Genomic DNA, 20,869 nt, shown 5'->3' on the forward strand with positions numbered 1-20,869 from the left:
TCTGTGAAGACGCTGTAGTACCACGTCATTGCTGCAATAAAACTCCACCGTGTGTGAACCTACCCTTTTACCCATATAGTTTTTATTTTTTTCATTGACTTAGTAGTATGAGGGCTTATTGAGTTGTAGTATGAGGCTATGTTCACACTATGTAAGTTTCGTAATAATCACGGCCGCTGTTGACAATTTGCAACAACGGCCATGATTATTACGGACTTTACGTAGTGCTGCCATCTATGAAATCGCGGCTGGAGTGTGTACACATAGGGAGAGATCTATCAAACATGGTGTGAAGTGAAACTGGCTCAGTTGCCACTAGCAACCAATCAGATTCCACCTTTCATTCCTCACAGACTCTTTAGAAAATGAAAGGTGGAATCTGATTGGTTGCTAGGGGCAACTGAGCCAGTTTCACTTTACACCATGATTGATATATCTCTCCCATAGTATACACTCCGGCCAGGATCCCTAGTGGCACCGCAGACTGTCTTGAGCTCCATACACCCACCTTGAACACCCAGCTCCCCACGCCGCCAGGAAAAAAGACAAACACACCGATTTCTTTGCTGGGTGATGGCCGGCCACAGCTTTTATTTAACCGTATTCTGTAAAACCAACCGGCACGATGTGCCAACTCAACGAGGGGTAGCCACGGGGTGCCAACGGCGGACTCCCGCCGTACACGAACGTCCGCTATCCCTTCCTGCATAGAAGGGTGCTGTATTTAGTAACCCCTTATTTTCTCATCCTCTTTTTTTTTTTTTTTTTTTTATTTATTTATTTATTTTTTGCATAATGTGTAAACACTGACCAACATTTCCAATGTCAACTGTACTTATCTAATAGGGAGGGAGGGAGGGAAAACCGCTCCTCTGAACAGTCACTGAGGAGGGGGAGGTCTGACCCATATTTATAAGCTATACTCTAGCCACATACCCCTAGCTTTCTGATAGGCTCTAAAGCCAGCGAGCAGCCACTATTGGTCCCTGAGCTACCATGTAAAGGAAAGGGGAGGGTGAAGGAGGAAACCACAATCCTTAACTCTTTCCTGGCGGGGTGACAAGTATAGGGGAAGGAGAACAAAGCTGGAAGACAAATCCTATGGAGGATGCCACAGACAGTCCGTGAACACCCTCCATAAGCAGTCGGGTGCATACCAGACTGTCTTGAGCTCCATACACCCACCTTGAACACCCAGCTCCCCACGGCGCCAGGAAAAAAGACAAACACACCGATTTCTTTGCTGGGTGATGGCCGGCCACAGCTTTTATTTAACCGTATTCTGTAAAACCAACCGGCACGATGTGCCAACTCAACGAGGGGTAGCCACGGGGTGCCACCGGCGGACTCCCGCCGTACACGAACGTCCGCTATCCCTTCCTGCTAGGCAGGTGTTCTCAGCCAAGGAGGAGCCCTTTATACCTAAACGGGGCTCCGACCACCACTCAACAAGAACAGGGCTTGCTCAATGCCGTCCTGAATACCGGACAGAAAAATATCGGTGCCTATTTACGTTAAGTGAACACCATCCCGAAGCATTAGACCACTATTCTCCCCCTCCAGCTGCCGATGACGGACGACTACGCCCGATCGGGACCTGACGAAACGGGACATACGGGCATTTAATGTTTGTCTCGCACGTTCAATGGCTGCCGGATCTCTCGCATATTGCCATACCACGCGGGGGACAATCTCGGACCACACCAGAACAAGCTCCGAGAAAAGCGGACCGAAACGCTCAACATCCGTACGCATAAGCGTCATGAGGTCCCCGATTTTACAGTGACACAAGTCATTGCCCCCCGCGTGTATGACTAAAATGACTGGGCCTGAGACAGAAGCAGCAAAGGACATGACCTCGGATAAAACCTGGGGCCACCTCAGCCCCCCTATTCCTCTCCACGTGACCGTCATGCTTCTGAAACCGAGGCGCCTCCCTCCAGGGCGGACTTCCGCACGTTGAGCAGCGCGGCAGACATAGGAATGCCCCACAATGAACACCGCAGGTGGAACGATCTCTGAAAAGAAAGAACTGTTAGTCAATCAAATCAACAACTCCGGACGCACATAGCGCGCATAGCAATCAGAGCGCCAGCGACCAATTCTCTTTATCACTTCCTCTGAAAGACCCGCTCTGGCAGCCTCAGTAGCAGCCCTGATCCTAAAAGAATGCGTGCCATACTCGCCCGGCGAGCAACACACCGCCCGCAACAACCTCCGAAACATCGACTGGAACTGAAAGACCGTCAGGGGGGAACCGTCCTCATGTACCAAGAACTGCTCGCCAGCAACCCGAGTCCTGACATAATCGTGAATCAATTTAACCGGGCAAACAGGGCCATCAACGGCCCACAACGGAAGCCATGCGCCGCGAGCCAACTGATCAGTTTTCGACTTCCTTATCCTGACCCTAACGGCACCGTCCCCTAAGACCACGTCTGAAACCTGAAGCCCGCCCGGCCTGCGCTTGGACGGAGGGAGGAGTTCCCCAACCCTCAAGGCACCAAAAAAGACCAATACAAATGCGACCGCAAACAACGAACTTTCATAAGGGGTCCTGCATGCCAGGGGGCAATGGCCCACCAACTTCACCAGCAACTGATAAGAAACCGGCCGGCGGGAATCGCGGCTAAGCCTCTCTTTCTTCCAGCCCTTAAGCGCCTGTCTGATTATAAAAGCCCTGGTCACATCCTCCCAGCCCAATAACTGAAAATAGAAGGATACCCCGGACAGTCGACGCTGCGCCACGGACCCCGAAACGCCGGCCGCGCGCAACTGCAGCAGAAATTCAACAGTGATTTCCAATCGGACACTCACGTCCTTGGCCGCGTCCCGATCTCCCACTAGCGAACACCACTCCCCCCACGCCTTACCATGTTGTCTCCACGTGACCGGCGTGACGGAAGAGGACACCAGTGTCATCAGTTGAGGTCCACCAGATTCCAAAGGTACTCCGGGCAAACCCTGCCCACGACGTTGGCCCCAGGGCAGAGCCTCCGAAAATCCTGCCAAAGGAATCGAGATAAAGCATCAGCCATCGCATTATCAACGCCAGGCACATGTCGAGACCTGAAATAGATATTAAAATCAAGGCAGCAAAGAACTAAATGCCTTAGCAAATTGACCACGGGAGGGGAGGCAGAGGACAGACTATTAATGCACAATACCACGCTCATGTTATCACTCCAGAAACATATGTGGCGATTGGCAAGCTGCGGGCCCCAGATCTCGACAGCAACAATAATAGGGAATAGCTCCAACAAAGTGAGGTTGCTGCAGAGGCCATGGGATCGCCAGGCATCTGGCCAAGCCGCCGCACACCATTCAGTGCCCAGAATGGCACCAAAGCCAACAGATCCAGCCGCATCTGTGAACAAAGAGATTTCCTCGCTGGTGACCCTCGTGCCTATCAGACAGGTACGACCAATGTAGTTAGCCAAGAACTGCCTCCAGATGCGCAAATCTGCCTTCAAAACTCCCGTGATACGTATCCTGTGCCCCGGCCTCTTAGCCCCTTTTGTCGCCAGTGACAGTCGCCGTGAAAAAATACGCCCCATAGGCATAACGCGACATGCGAACACCAAGAGACCTAATAGCGACTGTAACTGCCGGAGGGTAACCTTGTGCACTGAAAGGAAGCCATCTATCAAATCCGCAAATTTTTTCAATTTGTCCGAGGGAAGGCGAAAAACCATTTCCTCTGTATCAATTTCAATGCCCAAAAAGGTCAGGCAAGTGGAAGGACCCTCCGTCTTATCCTCGGACAAAGAAACACCAAAACGCTGCATGAAAAACTGAAAAGTGGACAACAAATAAGCACAGGATTGATCTGAACCGGAACCAACAAAAAGAAAATCATCCAAATAGTGCAACACTGCATTTGAACCAGTCTCAAACCGCACCACCCACTCCAGGAAGGAGCTGAAAGCTTCAAAGTAATGGCACGAGATGGAACAGCCCATAGGCAAACACATATCGTAATAGAAGCCGCCGTCCAGCTGGCAACCAAACAAATGATAACACTCAGGATGTACTGGAAGCAGCCGGAAGGCGGACTCTATATCAGATTTAGCTAACAGTGAACCCCTTCCCGCCCTACGAACCAACAGTACCGCCTTGTCAAACGACACATAAGAGACTGATGCATCATCTGCCAAAATACCGTCATTAACCGACGAACCTTTCGGGTGTGACAGGTGATGGATCAGTCTAAACTTACCTGTCTCCTTTTTCGGGACAACCCCCAGGGGGGACACCCTCAGATTACGAAAAGGAGGAGTTTCAAACGGACCCGCCATGCGACCCATAGAAACCTCCTTATTGATCTTATCTCGCGTAACCTGAGGGTGGTCCCGAACGGACTTGAGATTCTCAGAAAACTGGGGAGAACTAGAATAAACGAACAGGATGAAAAAACCGTAATTAAAACCATCGATCAACAGATTAGCATCTTCCCTATTGGGGTACCTGTCTAGCCAAGGGCGCATCGCGTGTACGCTCACTGGCGTCCTTGGCCTCATTAGGGGTGGGGGGCTTATGGAGCTGCTTGCTTGCTGGCCTAGGACATCGCGATGCCGTATGAGCGCCCCCGCAGGAGGAGCACTCATGTTTGTATTTGCACAAACCGGCAAACCTACAATGGCCTTCATTGAAGAGCCAGCACGCTCCTGGTCGTCGCGCGGCCACTGTCCCCGTTGCTGAAGGCGCTCCGGGGACAGCGGCCGCCCCTTGAAAGGGGGTCGGCCTAGGTGTAAGCATCAGACGAAGCCAAACATCCGTGGCCCTGACGCCCCAGCCTAACTCCGGCTGGAGAGCCAGGCGTCTCCGGAAGTCCTCGTCATACCGCCACCAGGCGGACCCCCCGTGGGACTTGTAAGCACTATATATGCTGTCAAAATGCCCAAACAATTCCGAACAGCGTTCAGGATGCTTTTGACCCATTACATAACCCAACACAGAAAAGGCCTGCGTCCAATTATTCATAGTTTTTGCCACGCGGGGTCTCCTATCAATTGCTCTAGCATTTTCAACAAAAGGACGCCTTTCTTTGTCTACAGTATGTTGGTCAACCGAAACCAGCGACCATATATCTATATACTGATTAGACCAAATCTTCTCCTTGATATCAGGGTCCAAATGAGTACCTAACGGACTGATACCACAGAAGAACGAGTCCTTGTGAAGACCCGCCAAGGGCGGGGGAGGTTTAGCTCCGGGGGGTGCAGGGGTAGGCAAGGCCGGAGAGGCCGCACTAGACAATTTTCCTAAGATAGATTGCAAGGCCACCATAACATCAGACTCCCTATTCCCACCCCCGCCCCATGCATCTGTAAAGGTAAACTCACCCGTTCCGGATGCAGCGGAAACCGGCTGATGAGCATTCGATTGGCTCGGCAATACCACCAGATCAGGAGCGGAAGCTGGGACCGAAGCCAGAGCAGCAACAGGCAAAACGGACAGCCTAGAGGAGGTGGAAAGAGCCCGCCGTCCACGGTGACCCCTAGGACTCCGGCAAGAAACTTCGGAGGCACTGGACCCGCCAGATGAAGACGGGGAGCGCCATCTGGAAGCTCTGGAACGCCTGGAGCTGCCGGAGTCTCTGGATCGACGTCTGGACCGGCGGTGATAGCGACCAGCCGACCTGCGGCGCCTATGGCGCCGAGAGTCCCGGGAACCCGATGAGGAACGGGAACTTGAGCGAGAACGCTTGGAGCGATGGGAGCAGGAGCGCAGACTAGCAGAAGCGGGTCGGCTGCTGTGCCTTGTGGTCGCCAGCTCCTGACCACTAGTAGAGGGAAAAACCGGCGGCACAACAGACGGAAACAGGGGGGTACCGACCGTGGGAGGTGCCACTGGTTGCGGCAGCACCTCAGCGGCAGTCGTGCTGAGCAAAGCGGGCGCCTGCACCTGAACAGCTGCCACACTTGGGGGCTCCGACATGACAGGCTGCTCAGATGGTAGAGGGGCATCCTCTGAGGAAACACTGGCATTGCTGCCCATTCTGGCCCAGGGGAATCTAGTGGCCAGGGAGAAAGAGGTGCTGGGGGGGATGGAAATGCTCAGGGGAGGATTAGCCACAGGAGGGAACTGGGAAAACAGTAAGGGGGAAGAGGCTGGCTGAGCTAAAGCCGCCTCTGAGACCTCAGGCAGTGGAGCAGGAAACCGGAAGTAGCGGGCTGGGGCTTAGCCGCGAGGGAGCACGGGAACGCCGCGCGGACCGCCGCTCCACTCCACACTGCGTCTGGCTGCTAACCGGAGGGGGGCTGATCCCAGCAAGGAATCTGCTGAGCCAGCCCTCACCCTCCGAGGCGGCCCGCGCCTGAAGCACAGCCATCAGGGACTCATCGGCCGATGCCATGGAAAACCGCTCCTCTGAACAGTCACTGAGGAGGGGGAGGTCTGACCCATATTTATAAGCTATACTCTAGCCACATACCCCTAGCTTTCTGATAGGCTCTAAAGCCCGCGAGCAGCCACTATTGGTCCCTGAGCTACCATGTAAAGGAAAGGGGAGGGTGAAGGAGGAAACCACAATCCTTAACTCTTTCCTGGCGGGGTGACAAGTATAGGGGAAGGAGAACAAAGCTGGAAGACAAATCCTATGGAGGATGCCACAGACAGTCCGTGAACACCCTCCATAAGCAGTCGGGTGCATACCAAAAAACTAGCATGTCAGTTTTCTGCGGCTGCTATTTATTGAATAGCAACAAAGGGAGACATGTCAGTGCACACAATGGAGCGTGCGGCTCCGGCCTCACGCTCCATTGTGTGCAGAGGGGAATTGGGATGCGGGTGCACATGGATGCGCTCGCATCTCAATTCATCAGAATTCAAGATCATCCGGCCGGTACTGCAGTACCGTCCAGGATGATCTTCTCTGACACCAGTCGTTGTAAGCCATGTGGGTTATTGAGTTGTGGTATGCGGACTCAACGTAATGATGTAGCCAGAATAAAATCTATGAGTGTAATGCACATGCACCACATTGATTTATTAGATTGGCACTCACCTTGTACGGCCTGCCATAGACAATGATGGTGGGGGCTATGGCTACATTGTGTGTGTGTGTGTGTGTGTGTGTGTGTGTGTGTGTGTGTGTGTGTGTGTGTGTGTGTAGGAGTATTCAGAACGTATTCCTTCAAATATAGTAAGACACTGTTTGCACAAGGGTCCATTTTCACAGAAAGATTATCTGACAGATTATCTGCCAAAGATTTGAAACCAAAGCCAGAAACAGACTATAAACAGAGAGCAGGTCATAAAGAAAAGCCTGAGATATCTCCTATTTTAAAATCCATTCCTGGCTTTCTGTGTAAATGGACCCTAATTCACACGTCCTTAGGGCTGTCCACAGCCACTGACCCACAACAGTGGCCACACTACTAATGTGCATCTATAACTGAACAGACCCATTTACTAAGTAGGTGATCTGTGCCATAACTCGAATTGCCGTTTTTTTTAACAGCGCACATTATGGCCCTAACACAGACCCATAACCTCTACAGATGTGTCTATGGGGCCATAGGAATTAACAAGTCCATATTCTGTCTGCAAATGGACGTGTGAAAGAGGCTTTAGTCCTATAGTCAATTGGTAAAAATATTTGTTCAGTTTCTATGGGGCACTACTGTACCTCTTTATGCCTCTGTATTATCACCGAGAAACATTTTTAGAATTAGGGTCTATTATATAACGTGAATTGGGAGCATTGTGTACAATGCTGCAGCTGATACTGAACAGGGACTGACAACAGCAACATTTCTTTCTTCGGGTGTCCTGGACTCCAAGCACTTCTTGCTTCTGTAGTCTCTGCACTGGAAAAGGGGTTGCAAAGGAAATTACTGACCGCCTGTCCATGGGGACAAGGTTGTAGATAAGGAGACGTGAAAGATTGTTCCTTGTACATGTGCTTTGCTGTGTGATATGTTGCACTTCTTGAACATCTGTGCTTTGTCACATAACCAATGGAGCATCTCCTGGCATCCTTTTTAGCAACAGGCCTCTGCTGGTCTAGTGGCTTCCCAAGAACTTGAGCTTCTCTTGAGCCATCTGATGACACTCACAACCCTTCCTGTCACACATGGACTGCAGAATATTCCCAACTCACCTATTTTGATTTCTATCAACTCGGTTGCCACCCCCTGAAGAATTAAAAAGGCACATCCTAAGGCATTTTAGCTAGGAAGCCCAAACAAGATTCATGGAATTACCATCATTGTACTCTTTGTACTGAGCTTTGGTTGAGGTTTCCTAAGCCGACCCCTGGCAGAAGAGAAAGACGCTCCTGCATTCTTAGAGATCAAGATTTGAGAGGAGATATTCACCATAGTACAGTGAGAACTATAAGACCCTACTTATGGAGTTTAGGACAAAATGGTATAACACAAGAATCCCAACCATTAGCCTGACCTGGACAGGGCACCTTAAAATGTAAGTGTGGAACAATTGTATAGAGTAAAAAAAATCAAGAAATGAGCACTTTAATAGCACTTGAATATAGCAGGTACAATACAATTACATGTGGAATGTGTTTATGAGACTGTAGAACCAGTCGTTCAATATAAGTAAAAAATAAAAAAAAATCTCAAAATGTTTATATCATACATAACTAATGACATCACCAAACAACATCCATCCCATATACAGGGAAGCTCAGATGTCTCATCCTTGGGTTCTCTCTCTGGTTGTAGAAGATGTTGCAGGGAGGATGGTGACCCTTGTTGTTACGGACGTGCTCCCTTGTAGGTTTTGAGCTGTACAGGTATAAGTGCCGTCATCCACAGCACGAGCTTCATCAATATACAGAGTACTCTCGGACTCCTGTAATAACTGGCCTCCGCGTCTGGTCTGTGAGGTGTGCTCTCGGACATAGGGAGGGCGACCGATCTGTAGAGACACAGAGCTGTGAGTCAATCACTGTGCATAGTGATTATATCCTGGTGAGATTCACCAACCTTTAGAATCATGATGCAATATTCCATTTCCCAGAATGTCTAAGGCATGCTGGGAGTTGTAGTTTTTAAAAAAATCCAGAAAGCCACAGCTTTATTGTCAAGATTATAAAGTGTAATGTATCTTACAAGGTTCTTTTACCTGTTGCCCAGGATATTCCCACGTGAAGTCAACACTGATTTCTAGTTCACCTAGAACGGTGCAGGTGACAACGAAATTCTCTCCTGTTCGTGCCGACTTCACCGATGCCTCGATGGTAGGTTTGGGTGGAGCCGATGGGTCTGTAATAAAAACATATTTCAAAACGGAAAAAAAAAATATTTTCCCAGAAACATTTGCTTCTATAAAATCTAATTCATATCCAATTTACTACAATACCCGGAGTCGGATCATTTGCATTTAATGGCTATGTTCCCACAGGAACTTTTTTAGATACTGATGGCTGTTAATAATAATGATCATGATCATTACGTATATAAAATAATGGCTGTTATTTCACCTAAAAAAAAATTGCGGAAACATAGCCGAGTAGCGGTGGCTGAAGAAGTTAGATGCAGACCTAGCGAGTGTGGGAAAACATGGATGCAGCCTATGGCTGTATCCATGTTTTCCAGGCAGCCTTAGGGCAGCATCCAACTTCTTCAGAAGACGAACGATTGCACTCGAGCATCTCTAGTTTGTACGCATGGGGCTGGGGTAGGCTTTGAACCTGTTTGGTGGTCCACAGAAGCTCTTTAGGGTTGATACTCCTGGATGAACATGAATCCATAATACAGCCATGTATTCTTTTTTGTAGCATGACACCCCAATCTGCCAATGGGGTCACAGTTAGGGTTGTTGTTCTTCATGGTGTCCTAGGTGGTTCCCACCATTCCCACACTGCTGCTCACTAGGGTGACCTACCCTTTCCTTTTGTCATAGCATAGTGATGAGATGTCTGATGCCACCTAAACATGGCTGTCGATCACCGATCACAGCAAAGCTGCCACAATAGACAACATGTCACCCCATTTGCTATGGATATTGGGGACACATGGAAAAAGCACTCACAATGCACATATATCAGCATATACTTGGTTGACATCTGTCGAAGGTTTCCAAGCTCTGCAATGCAGAACAATGATCCGGCCAGAGATGGCTGTGGTTGGTATATGACGAATCCCTTCTTCAGGTCATAGGCAATCTTCACCCCATCTACGGGCACCTGTTCTGGTGGGAACTCTCTATGCAGAGTGACTTTGGCTAATGGGTTGGTGACCTGGCATGGAAGTAATGCTGGCTGTCGGGTTCGTAGCTGGACAACCACATAATAGTCCTCTGTCGGGACAAAGAGTTCCTGCGGATCTGCAAAAAAATTAGAGAAAAGGATGTAATTGTATGGACTCAACAAGTGATCATGAAGTAGACATAGTGTGGCATCAACTATCTATAGGTGATACACCAAGCCCTCTATTAGTACCCGATGGTGTCTGATGGAGTAGATACAATTGGGGTTCTAGGTTCAGAATTATAGATGACTTTTGGTAGGTGGGGGGCATGATATATATTTTCCATTAAGGTCGAGGAATTTCAGATTACAAATCTGTTGACATCTGAACCCGGACTAGAATTGAGTCTTAAAGGAGTTATCTAGACTCACAAAACCACGGTCACTTTCTTCCAGATACAGCACCACTCTTGTCCTGGATGTGGGTTTTGCAGCCAAGTTCCATTGAAGTCAAGGGAGCTGAATTGTAATGCCACACACAACCTGAGGACAGGGGTGGCGCTGTTTTTGCAAGAAAGTAGCTGTGTTTTTTCTAATCCTGGAAAAACCCCTTTAAATGTAGATGGAAGCAGTGTATAGTGTAGAAAAGTTATAGACTCACCCGTGACAAACACAAAGGTCTTGCCGGTTTTCTCTTCCCCATCATGGCAGTCATGTCCACTGCACTGGTAACCTCCACAGCTGAACTCCCCGGTATCAGCTGCTGAGGCATTCACCAGGATGAGCTGACTGTAACGTCCAAAGTGCTTTATCCTGAAATAAAAAGCACAATTATTGATCAGGTGGTCTACTACATGGCTGATGCCCTTTGGTGGACGAGACGTATCATCCCAGTATAACATTGCAGACATGACGGCCGGGTGCATGTGCATCAGTTGCCTGGGGAAGACTTGTCACCAGGATGTATTATGGGAAGAGTCGGGAGTAATGTGATGGACAATGTTTTGCTGAAGACCTTATGTCCTGGCATCATGCAGATGTTACTGTGACATATGCCACTTACCAGAACATTGTACAGACCTAGTTCCTTCCCCAACTTCATGATATGCTAATGCAAGTGCCATAACATCTGAGCCACACTGAAAAAGTGTTCAGGAATGGTTTGAGGAACAAGCCATGGGGGGGTCTCTAAATGCCTAAAGGGGTACTCCAGAGAAAAAAATACTGTTTGTAATTCAACTGGTGCCAGAAAGTTATATTAAATTATTTCTATTTAAAAATGCCAAGTCTGGTACTTACCAGCTGTGGTGTATTCTTTCCAGTCTGACACAGTGCTCTCTGCTGCCACCTCTGTCCGTGCAGGAAAGGTTTTCTATTCTAGTTCCTGTCAGGGACAGAGGTGGCAGCAGTCAGCACTGTGTGAGACTGCAAAGAATGGAAATAAAATTTGTCACCTGTAATTTTCTTTTCCTGGAGTCCGAAGGCAGCACAACAATGGGTTAAGTTCAGGTTCCCTGGAACAAGTCAGAAGAGACTAATTAGCAGTAATTAACAATCAAAGATAATTAAGCTTCTATAAGACCGCAGAGAGACCACCAACACACTGAGTAGTATGCAGCAAAAAACAACTTTATTGGGGGGGCCTTTGTGCTGCCTTCGGACTCCAGGAAAAGAAAATTACAGGTGACAAATTTTATTTCCTTCCTGGACGTCCTCCGGCAGCACAACAATGGGATTTGTGAAGCCTTTTAAGGGGGGGAAATACTCTCTGCAGCCCCTTGTAGCACTTTTTTGCCGAAGGCTGAGTAGGTAGACATGTCTAATCTGTAATGTCGGATGAAGGTGGCCGGACTTGCCCACGTCGCCGCTCTGCAGATTTCTTCCAGCGGAATGCATCTGGATTCGGCCCAGGAGGTGGCAGTAGATCTCGTCGAATGAGCTCGGAGATGACTTGGAATTTCAAGACCTTCTTTATTGTAGCAGAAAGCTATAGTGTCTCTAATCCACCTGGACAGGGTGGGCTTGGATGCTTTTTTACCTTCTGTTGATGAAGAAAAAAGAAGGAAGAGGTGTTCAGATTTTCTTACTGCACTGACTCTGCTCAGATAGCATAAGACTGATCTCCTCACATCCAGTAGTGCCACTGCAGGATCCGTAGAGTCAATGGAAGGCAGGACGATCTCCTGATTCATGTTGAAGGATGATGATACTTTGGGGCGAAACCCCGTAAGGGTACGTAATACTAAACAGTCACCCAGGTCTCTCAGGTAAGGTTCCCTCGATGACAGCGCCTGGAGTTCGCTCACCCTTCTTGCTGAAGCCATAGCGACCAGAAAAAGTGTTTTCCATGACACATATTTTATGTCTGCCGTTTCAAGTGGTTCGAATGGTTCTTGAACCAGATGCTTTAACACCAGGAGTAGATCCCAGGAAGGCAAGGGACTTCTTACTGCAGGTACTATATTCTTCACAGCTTTGAAGAAAGTCTTGACCATCGGATTATTCGAAAATTTCCCATTAAGATGTGCATTAATCGCTGTGAATTGCAGCTTTAAAGTATTTAGTTTCAGACCTTTTTTCAATCCTTCTTGCAAGAAGTGTAGAACTGAAGGGAGGGAAACTTCTGAGATAGAAGGGCTGATGGTAGACTTAAAGACCTTCCAGATTCTTTCATATGTCTTGAGCGTGTTTGGTTTCCTGGCTTTCGCTAAGGTTTGTATGACTTCTTCTGAGAAACCTTCTTGGCGAAGTTGATCTAGTTCACCAACCAGGCTGTTAAGTGGAGTCTCTCGAGATCTGGGTGGTATAGTCCCCTCTGGAAAAGGAGGTCGGGACGAGGTGGTAGCTTCCAGAATCTTCCTCTCGAGAGTGACCAGACGAGCGAGAACCAGGCCCTGCGAGGCCAGAACGGGAGAATTAAGATGGCTTTGGCCCTCTCTTGTTTGACTTTTTCTAGAACCTTCTGAATCAGAGGAACCGGAGGGTAGGCATAGACAAAAGTTGTCTTCCAAGACATGGACATCCCGTCCAGCACGTAGGGGTTCTGATGACGGACCTGTCATGATAGGCAGGTGAAGACAAGACACTCGACAGTGGGCCCTAAATCTGACCCCACCCACTGTCACCTGCCTACTTGCCTCGGTCGACCCTAGGCGGTCGCGGACAACCATGAAGACAATCCCTATGCTGTATACGTGCAGAACATAAAACGCAGACAGACAGACAAACACAATGCGGAGAGTAAACTAGCCGAGTCAGAAACCAAACGAGCAACGCAGTACAAAATCAGAACCGAGCGGAGAGTCAGAGGACAGGCAAAAAGGTCAGAATCCAGGCAATACCAATGGGAAAGGAAAGGGCAGGATACAAGGGACTGGGGAGCTGGGATCAGAAACAACTAATAGCCAGCGATTAGAGGCTGGCACTGATAACACTTTATACTGGATCAGGAGCCCGGACCAAAGGCTGATTGGTCCGGTCTCCTGAATCCAGACACATAGCAGCTGATGCGCTGCAGGCTGAGTGGCAGAGAGATCCGTCACTCAGCCTGAGCTCAACAGCACTCAGCTGCTCGGCCGGGCGACGTACACTAACGCGAGACCCGCGGCTCCCCTGGTTACTAGGGACGCCGTCGGGTCTCCGTGACGTCACCCGGCCCGGCCGAGGAGGGCGGCGCTGCGCTCCAGCCGGAGCAGACGACGCTGGAGCGCGGTCAGGTAAGTTCCTGACAGGACCAGGGAACAAAACTTCTTGAGTTTTGCATTCTGACTGGTGGCCATCACGTCTACTTCTGGGAGACCAAACTTTTGGGTTATTTCCCTGAAGATCTTGGGGTTCAGGCTCCATTCGCCCGGCATCAGGCGATGCCTGCTGAGGGCATCTGCTGTCACATTCAGGACCCCTCTTATGTGAACTGCTGAAATGGCAAGAATGTTCTTCTCTGCCCACTGGAATAGTAGTCTGCATTCCCACATCAAGGAATCGGATCTCGTTCCCCCTTGCTTCTTCAGATAGAAGACTGTTGCCATGTTGTCTTACTGCACCAAGACCTCTTTGTGGCGAATCAGAGGAAGAAAATGCTGTAACGCCAATCTGACTGCGTGCAGCTCTTTCCAGTTTGATGACATCATCCTCTCTTGTGAGGACCAAGCATTCTGGATCCACCTTTTCCCTACATGGGCACCCCAAGCCCAGAACGAGGCATCCGTGGTGACGGTCACTTTCGGACGAGGTAAGAGAGACACTCCTGTCTCTAGACGGCCTGGATGCAACCACCATGTCAGGTCTTGTCTTGTCTTGTGAGAAATGAATAGTGGCTTGTCTAAGGTTGAAGAAGTCCTCTTCCATGACGTCAGGATGTCCTCCTGAAGAGCTCTCGTGTGTGCCCGTGCCCAGTTCACAGCGTCTATGGATGATGTTAGGCAGCCTAGAGTCCTCATCGCTCGTCTTACTGAAGAATGAGGATGGACTATTAAATTTCGGACTTCTGCTCTCAGTTTCCGGATTCTTTCGGTTGAAAGAGTAAGAGTCATTTGGTGCGAATCCAGAACAAATCCTAGATATTGGACCCTTTGTGCGGGAACCAGTTGAGACTTTTCTCCGTTTATGATAAACCCGTGTTCTTGAAGAAAGTTTAGAGTGGTGGCCAGCTGAGAGCGAAGGAGAGACTCTGACTGTGCTTTGATGAGCCAATCGTCTAAGTACGGTATTACGGTTATTCCCTGTAGACGAAGAGCTGCTGTTAGAACTACGGCCACTTTTGTAAATACCCTTGGTGCGGAGGACAGGCCGAAGGGAAGGCATGTAAACTGGTAGTGATTCTGAGTCTGATGATCGAGGATAGCTACTCGCAGAAACGTCCTGTGAGCTGGAATCACTGGAATATGCAGGTATGCATCTGTTAAGTCTATTAATGCAAAAAAATCGTTTGGCTGCAGACAGGCGATGACTGATTTTATATTTTCCATTTTGAAGTGTTTGGATACCAGGTGCCTGTTTAGGTAGGTTAGGTCTATTACTAGCCGGAACTTTTTGTTTGGCTTTGGCACGGTGAATAGTCTGGAATATACCCCTCGGCCTCTTTGACTGAATGGAACCTCTTCCAGGGCACCTTTCAACAGGAACTGCTGGACCAGGGGGGGAAGGTGGGGATCGGATGAGGTGTTTATGAAGAACTTGTCCTGAGGAATGGTTCTGAACTCTAGTGAGAGACCCACGGAGACGACTTTGTGCACCCACAAATCTTCTGTAGACTTCCGCCAGGTGGAAGAAAAATGTAGCAGCCTTGCCCCCACTGGTGGAACTGATAGCCTGGCGTCATTGCTCTGTAGATCTTTTGGACTGCGGCTTTTCCTTTTTAGGATTGTAGGTTGTCGAGTCTCTGGTCTGTCGGGAATTGCGAAAGCGAAAAGGCCTATAGTTTTTCTTAAATTTTGGTGAGGTGCGTCTCCGATGAAACGGTTTCCCAGGTTGTTTCTTCACAGATGAAGGAAACACCGCCCCCTTGTCTTCATTGATATCTTTTAGAATTGGGTGAAGTTGGGGTCCGAACAGGCTTTCTGGATCAAAGGGGAGAGAGCAGAAATTATTCTTAGAGGAGAGATCACCCGACCATTGTTTAATCCAGAGACACCTGCGTATGGAATTCGTTAATGCCAGAGTGCGAGAACTCAAACGGAGAACATCAACCGGATAGTCACATAAAAATTCAGCGGCTCTTTTCATCTGAGGGATTTTATTAATAATATCCTCACGTGGTATTCCTTCTTCCAGATCTCTGGTCAGATGACTGAGCCAGGTGCGGAGAGCTCGGGCGACTGGGACTGCTGCAAGTGAAGCCTTAGCTGTAAAGGAAGCAGAGGAATAAGCTTTTTTAGACAGCGAATCTGCTTTCTTATCCATAGCATCCTTCAGTAATGTTGCTTCATCAGAAGGATAAACCGAGTTCTTGGATAGCTTAGCTACAGCTAGATTTATTTTAGGGGGCAACTCCCATGCTTCACACTCTGTAGCGTCTATTTTATACAGATTTTTGAACCTGGCCCCAGGGTCCACCCTTTTCTCGGGTTTTTTCCAGTCTGCTTCAAACAAGGTTTTTAACAGTGGATGACTCGGAAAAACTTTTTCTTCCCCCGCAGGATAGTAATATAAAGCCTCTTTCTTGGGTCTCTTAGGAAGGGGCTTTTCTGATTCCACTGTAGTTTTCACCGCTTTAATCAATTTATTTAAGTCCTGCTTATTAAATAAATAATAATCCTCAGAACCTCCCTCATGCGGATCATCAGAAGACGAATCAGAGGAAGCAGCAGAGGAGCGTGCTGGAGGAGAGGGGGATCTATCAGACCTTGACCTCTTAGCTGGTTGCTGAGAACCCATAATGTTGCCACACTGATCTTTAAACCAGGTGAAGAAATCTTGTGCCTGAGACTGGAAATAATTGACAGCAGGAGGGGCTAAACAGGCATCACAAGTGTCATCCCGGGCATCATCAGGCATAGGTTGCCGGCAGGATCTACAACTCCTGTGCCTCGCTTTCCTGCCTCTTTTCCCAGAGTGACCAGACTCAGACATCTAGGGAGAAAAAAGTATGGCATTAATATGCTGGAATGGTAGGCATACAATCTGGCCCCAGCACACAGTACTTACTATTGGCGTCTAAATACTCGGCTGCCTGGCAAGTGCTAGAGCACTGCCAGCAAGCCAGACGCCAACTAAATACCTTTCCAGCGCTTTGCGCATGCTCCGTCGGGTCGCGCGTCACTTCCGGTGACGTCACTTCCGGTTTGGCTACTTCCGGTGACGTCACTTCCGGTATGGGCACTTCCGGTGACGTCACTTCCGGATTTCCTGGCGCGCACGATTGGTCCGCAATCTTTGTGCCTCCCGCCGGAAGCACGTCATCCCCGGCCGTAACGTCCCATCCGGTCTGACCTCCAATCCCGGAAACGCCATCTTGATACGTGGAGGACACCGGAGGACCCTAACTTCAGCAGAAACACCGGGGATATGCGGGACCGCACACAGGATAGAGTTATTGCAGGTACTCGCTACATGGAACTCTAGAATAAACCTTCCTTAGCAGGAACCCTCGCTGCTATATTTAGGAAGGTTTAAGCCCACAATAGTGTTCTGAAACAAATAAAACATAATATTAGTATAAGACAAAAGTAAAATATATAAATATAATAATAAAAAAACCTGACTCCAAAGAGTCCACAGTCTCTTCTAAGATGTTTGCAGAAGAAATAAAACTCAGTGTGTTGGTGGTCTCTCTGCGGTCTTATAGGAGCTTAATTATCTTTGATTGTTAATTACTGCTAATTAGTCTCTTCTGACTTGTTCCAGGGAACCTGAACTTAACCCATTGTTGTGCTGCCGGAGGACGTCCAGGAAACACCACTTCCTGCAAGACATACAGCAGCTAATAAGTACTGGAAGACTTGAGATTTTTTTTTTTTTTTTTAAATAGAAGTAATTTACAAATTCTACTTTCTGACACCAATTGATTTGAAAACATTTTTTACATTCCTTAAAGATTCATCTGCCAACATCTTGGTGCCAGACACAGCAGGACACCTTCAGGGGTTTTGGGAAGGTCCTACCTTAATGGGTCAGGGCTGTTTTGTAGGCAGAAGGGAAACTTACACAATAAGGATGGTGGACGTAATATTATGGACATGACATGACACTTCTTTTCAGCGGAATACGCCGGCCCATAGAATGGTGTCTATGGGGCCGGCGGAAAAGCGCCCAGATGTGCGGGCGGGCGGACAGCTGACGGAATTCCGTAGTGTGAACCCGCCCTAAGGGTGGGTCGGCCCGCCTCCAGTGCTTCAGCCTGGGCCTGGTGGTACAGTCACTTTAAGCCCAAATTGTTCTACAACTCAGATGAGGGAAGCAATATACTGTAATACTGCTGTTTATTAAGTTGGCTAGGGCTGGTTACATTGGGGTTTTTACCCAGTTAACAGAAGTGTCTAAAAAAAATTAATGCAGTCTGTTTTTGAGGTATAGTATTATATAACGTGTACATTATATTTGTTCTGACAATTAGAACAGATGTATAAATGTGCTGCCATAGTTTCTCCTTGCCACCCAATTCTCCGGAATAATATATACATTGGACCACATAACAGCAGTCTATGGCTATATCAATTTTTTTATAGGACTGCATCAAACTTCTCCAGCTGACAGGAATTGAGTGTTTGGACAAATGTCGCTAAAGCTTCAGAAAAAAAATTTTCACTACTTTGTGGGCATGAAGATCCCAGTGGCGCTGTCCTTTTTTTCATCGGCCCGCACCATGCAGTGGAGGCAAGCTCGGAGCCCCCAGGGTAACGATATCCCTTTTGGTGACACAGCCAGACTTGATTCTGATGGAGGTGCATCACTAAGGAGGATATTACATTGGGGTGCCAGGCCCACCCTCCAGTGCCTAGAATGGGCTGGTGTATATAAAGAAAATGGTGCCAATCATGGGTCCCGATACAGGTGGTCCACTAAGTCTTATGCCCCCCAGGTAAAGGTAGCTTTCAGGTGTCACACAAAGGTGATGAAGCTGCTGTTTGCATTTGCACCACTTGATGTCTCACTTCCCCTAAACCAGGGATGGGGAACCGTCGGCCCTCCAGCTGTTCAAAACTACAATTTCCATCATGCCTGGACAACCAAAGCAAAGCCTGTGTCATAGACGCCATTTTATATCAACAAGGATTCCCGGCACTTCACCACAGCTTTAACTTGCAAAGGTGCGTTTATTTACAAGACATGGTGCACACATACAATATGGCAAGACGCGTTTCGGCAAAATCGCCTTTATCAACTGCCTGGCAGTTGATAAAGGCGATTTTGCCGAAACGCGTCTTGCCATATTGTATGTGTGCACCATGTCTTGTAAATAAACGCACCTTTGCAAGTTAAAGCTGTGGTGAAGTGCCGAGAATCCTTGTTGATATATTACGATTGCATCCACGGGCACCACGTGACGGAGTGCCGACATTGTAGCTGTATAGACGCGATTTTAGGCTCGGGCAGATTCTTTCATCCACCCATAGAATTGATGGCAGAATCCGCCTGACCATAGAATGGAGTCTATGGAACCGGCGGAGATGTGAGCGTCGGAATACGCAGAAACTTCTCTGCATAGATTACATAGTCTGAACGCACCCTTATCCAATCACAGGTGCCACACAGCTTACAACCAACTACAGTTCTCTTAACACAGCCCCACTAATAGGTGGTTAGACCCATCACCCCTGTAAAAGTTTCTATTCCTGGTGAGAGATCATTTGTCCGAGTAAGCAAGTAAGTTCCTGCTGTAGTGATACCCAGGCCAGAGCCCTTGTCAGGGACTGCAGAAAGATTTCTTATGATGCACTGTAAACCCACAGGAGGGGGTAATCATTCTCTAGGGACTACCTTGTCCATGCCAGGGATCCTTCTACAGTTGTCAAGACAGTAAAGTTTCAGGACTGATCCCCAGTAAGACAGAGCAGCAAGCCAAAGTATCTTACAGATGTCCCACAGCTGTCCTGGAAGGTCTGCTATGCCCAGTAGTATAGGGCTGGAGCTTGTACTGCCCAACCTGGCACTGAGCTGGTTGGTCACCTCTGTAGCGATTATAAGTATTCTCTACACTAATCCTGCCAGAGTTGCCTCTATCTTGGCATAGTTAACGAAGCCCTTGCAGCATCATACATTACCTGTCCCGGCTTCTTCTCCGCTCTGTCTTCATCCCCGGGTCCCACGCGCTCCATCTTCAGAATGGCCGGTCAGCTGACAGAGCGCTCAGCCAATCACAGGCCGGGACCCCCGCGGCCTGTGATTGGCTGTGTGTGGCCTTTCAGCTGACCGGCCATTCTGAAGATAGAGAGCATGGGACCCGGGGATGAAGACAGCGCTTAGAAGAAGCCTGGACAGGTAATGTATGATGCTGCAAGGTCTTCGGTAACGATGTCCTTGCAGCCCTCGCTCAACGATTGAGCCGTGGAATAGGCCAGGTAAACGAGCGCCAATCTAGCAGATCACCGCTCGTTTACATCGTTAATCGGCCCTCCTCAGCCCGTGGAATAGGACCCTTTGAGACACCATTACATCTCGACGTCAGTGTATTCTAGAACATTGCCCCCTGGGAAATCAAATATGCAAAAGAACACTGCAGAGACACCATCACGTGTCTCAACGTCAGTGAACGCCAAGAAAGCAAATACCCCGAAACAGCTGTCTGGATACCTTGCTTGGGTGGTTTCCTTGTTTGGAGACATTCCTTGGTTGTTCCTGCAGGAAACTCTGGCTAGTTGACAGATGTCGAGACAGGCAATTGTGTCTCTGCAGTGTTATTTTGCATATTTTATTTCCCAGGGGGCAATGTTCTAGAATACACTGACATCAAGACACATGGAGTCTTGGTGTATTTCCCTGAGGTCAACCAGCGTTTTGCATTCACTTACTAGGCATTGTTCCCACTAGCCAGAATTCTACTCCACACTGATGAGGGGCAAATACCCTGAAACAGCTTTCTGTGGACGATACCTTGCTTGGGTGGTTTCCTTGATTGGAAACATTCCTTAGCTTGGTTTTTCCTTCCTGAAGGAAGGTCTGGCTAGTTCACAGAGGTTGACACATGTGATGCGTTTCTTTGCATATCAATACACCTTGACCTGCATCCTATTAGCCTTACCAAGTTTAGCTGGTCCTTACAAGACTCTGTAC

At 48.5% G+C, this 20,869-nt stretch overlaps 1 protein-coding gene across 1 annotated transcript; it reads right to left on the minus strand.

Moving 5' to 3' along the window:
* Positions 1–8,480: 8,480 nt before the first annotated feature.
* Positions 8,481–12,654, minus strand: LOC138775867 (platelet-derived growth factor receptor-like protein). The gene is made up of 7 exons (XM_069956068.1): positions 12,289–12,654; positions 12,198–12,200; positions 11,925–12,109; positions 10,821–10,972; positions 10,003–10,296; positions 9,094–9,233; positions 8,481–8,886 (listed from the first exon to the last, which is right to left on the minus strand). Exons 1-7 carry the CDS (start codon positions 12,652–12,654, stop codon positions 8,662–8,664), a joined length of 1,365 nt encoding a protein of 454 aa, XP_069812169.1. The 3' UTR covers positions 8,481–8,661.
* Positions 12,655–20,869: the final 8,215 nt, after the last annotated feature.

The sequence above is a fragment of the Dendropsophus ebraccatus genome, chromosome 1, assembly GCF_027789765.1.
Source record: "Dendropsophus ebraccatus isolate aDenEbr1 chromosome 1, aDenEbr1.pat, whole genome shotgun sequence".
Taxonomy (NCBI): Eukaryota; Metazoa; Chordata; class Amphibia; order Anura; family Hylidae; genus Dendropsophus; species Dendropsophus ebraccatus.

Coding starts and splice junctions, on each gene's coding strand:
- LOC138775867 (XM_069956068.1), bottom strand. CDS start 12,654: ATGGTCAAGACTTTCTTCAAAGCTGTGAAGAATATAGTACCTGCAGTA. Junction 10,973..11,924: donor GCTACAAGGGGCTGCAGAGA/GTATTTCCCCCC, acceptor TTTTTATTTCAG/GATAAAGCACTTTGGACGTT. Junction 9,234..10,002: donor TATGCTGATATATGTGCATT/GTGAGTGCTTTT, acceptor TTTTTATTACAG/ACCCATCGGCTCCACCCAAA.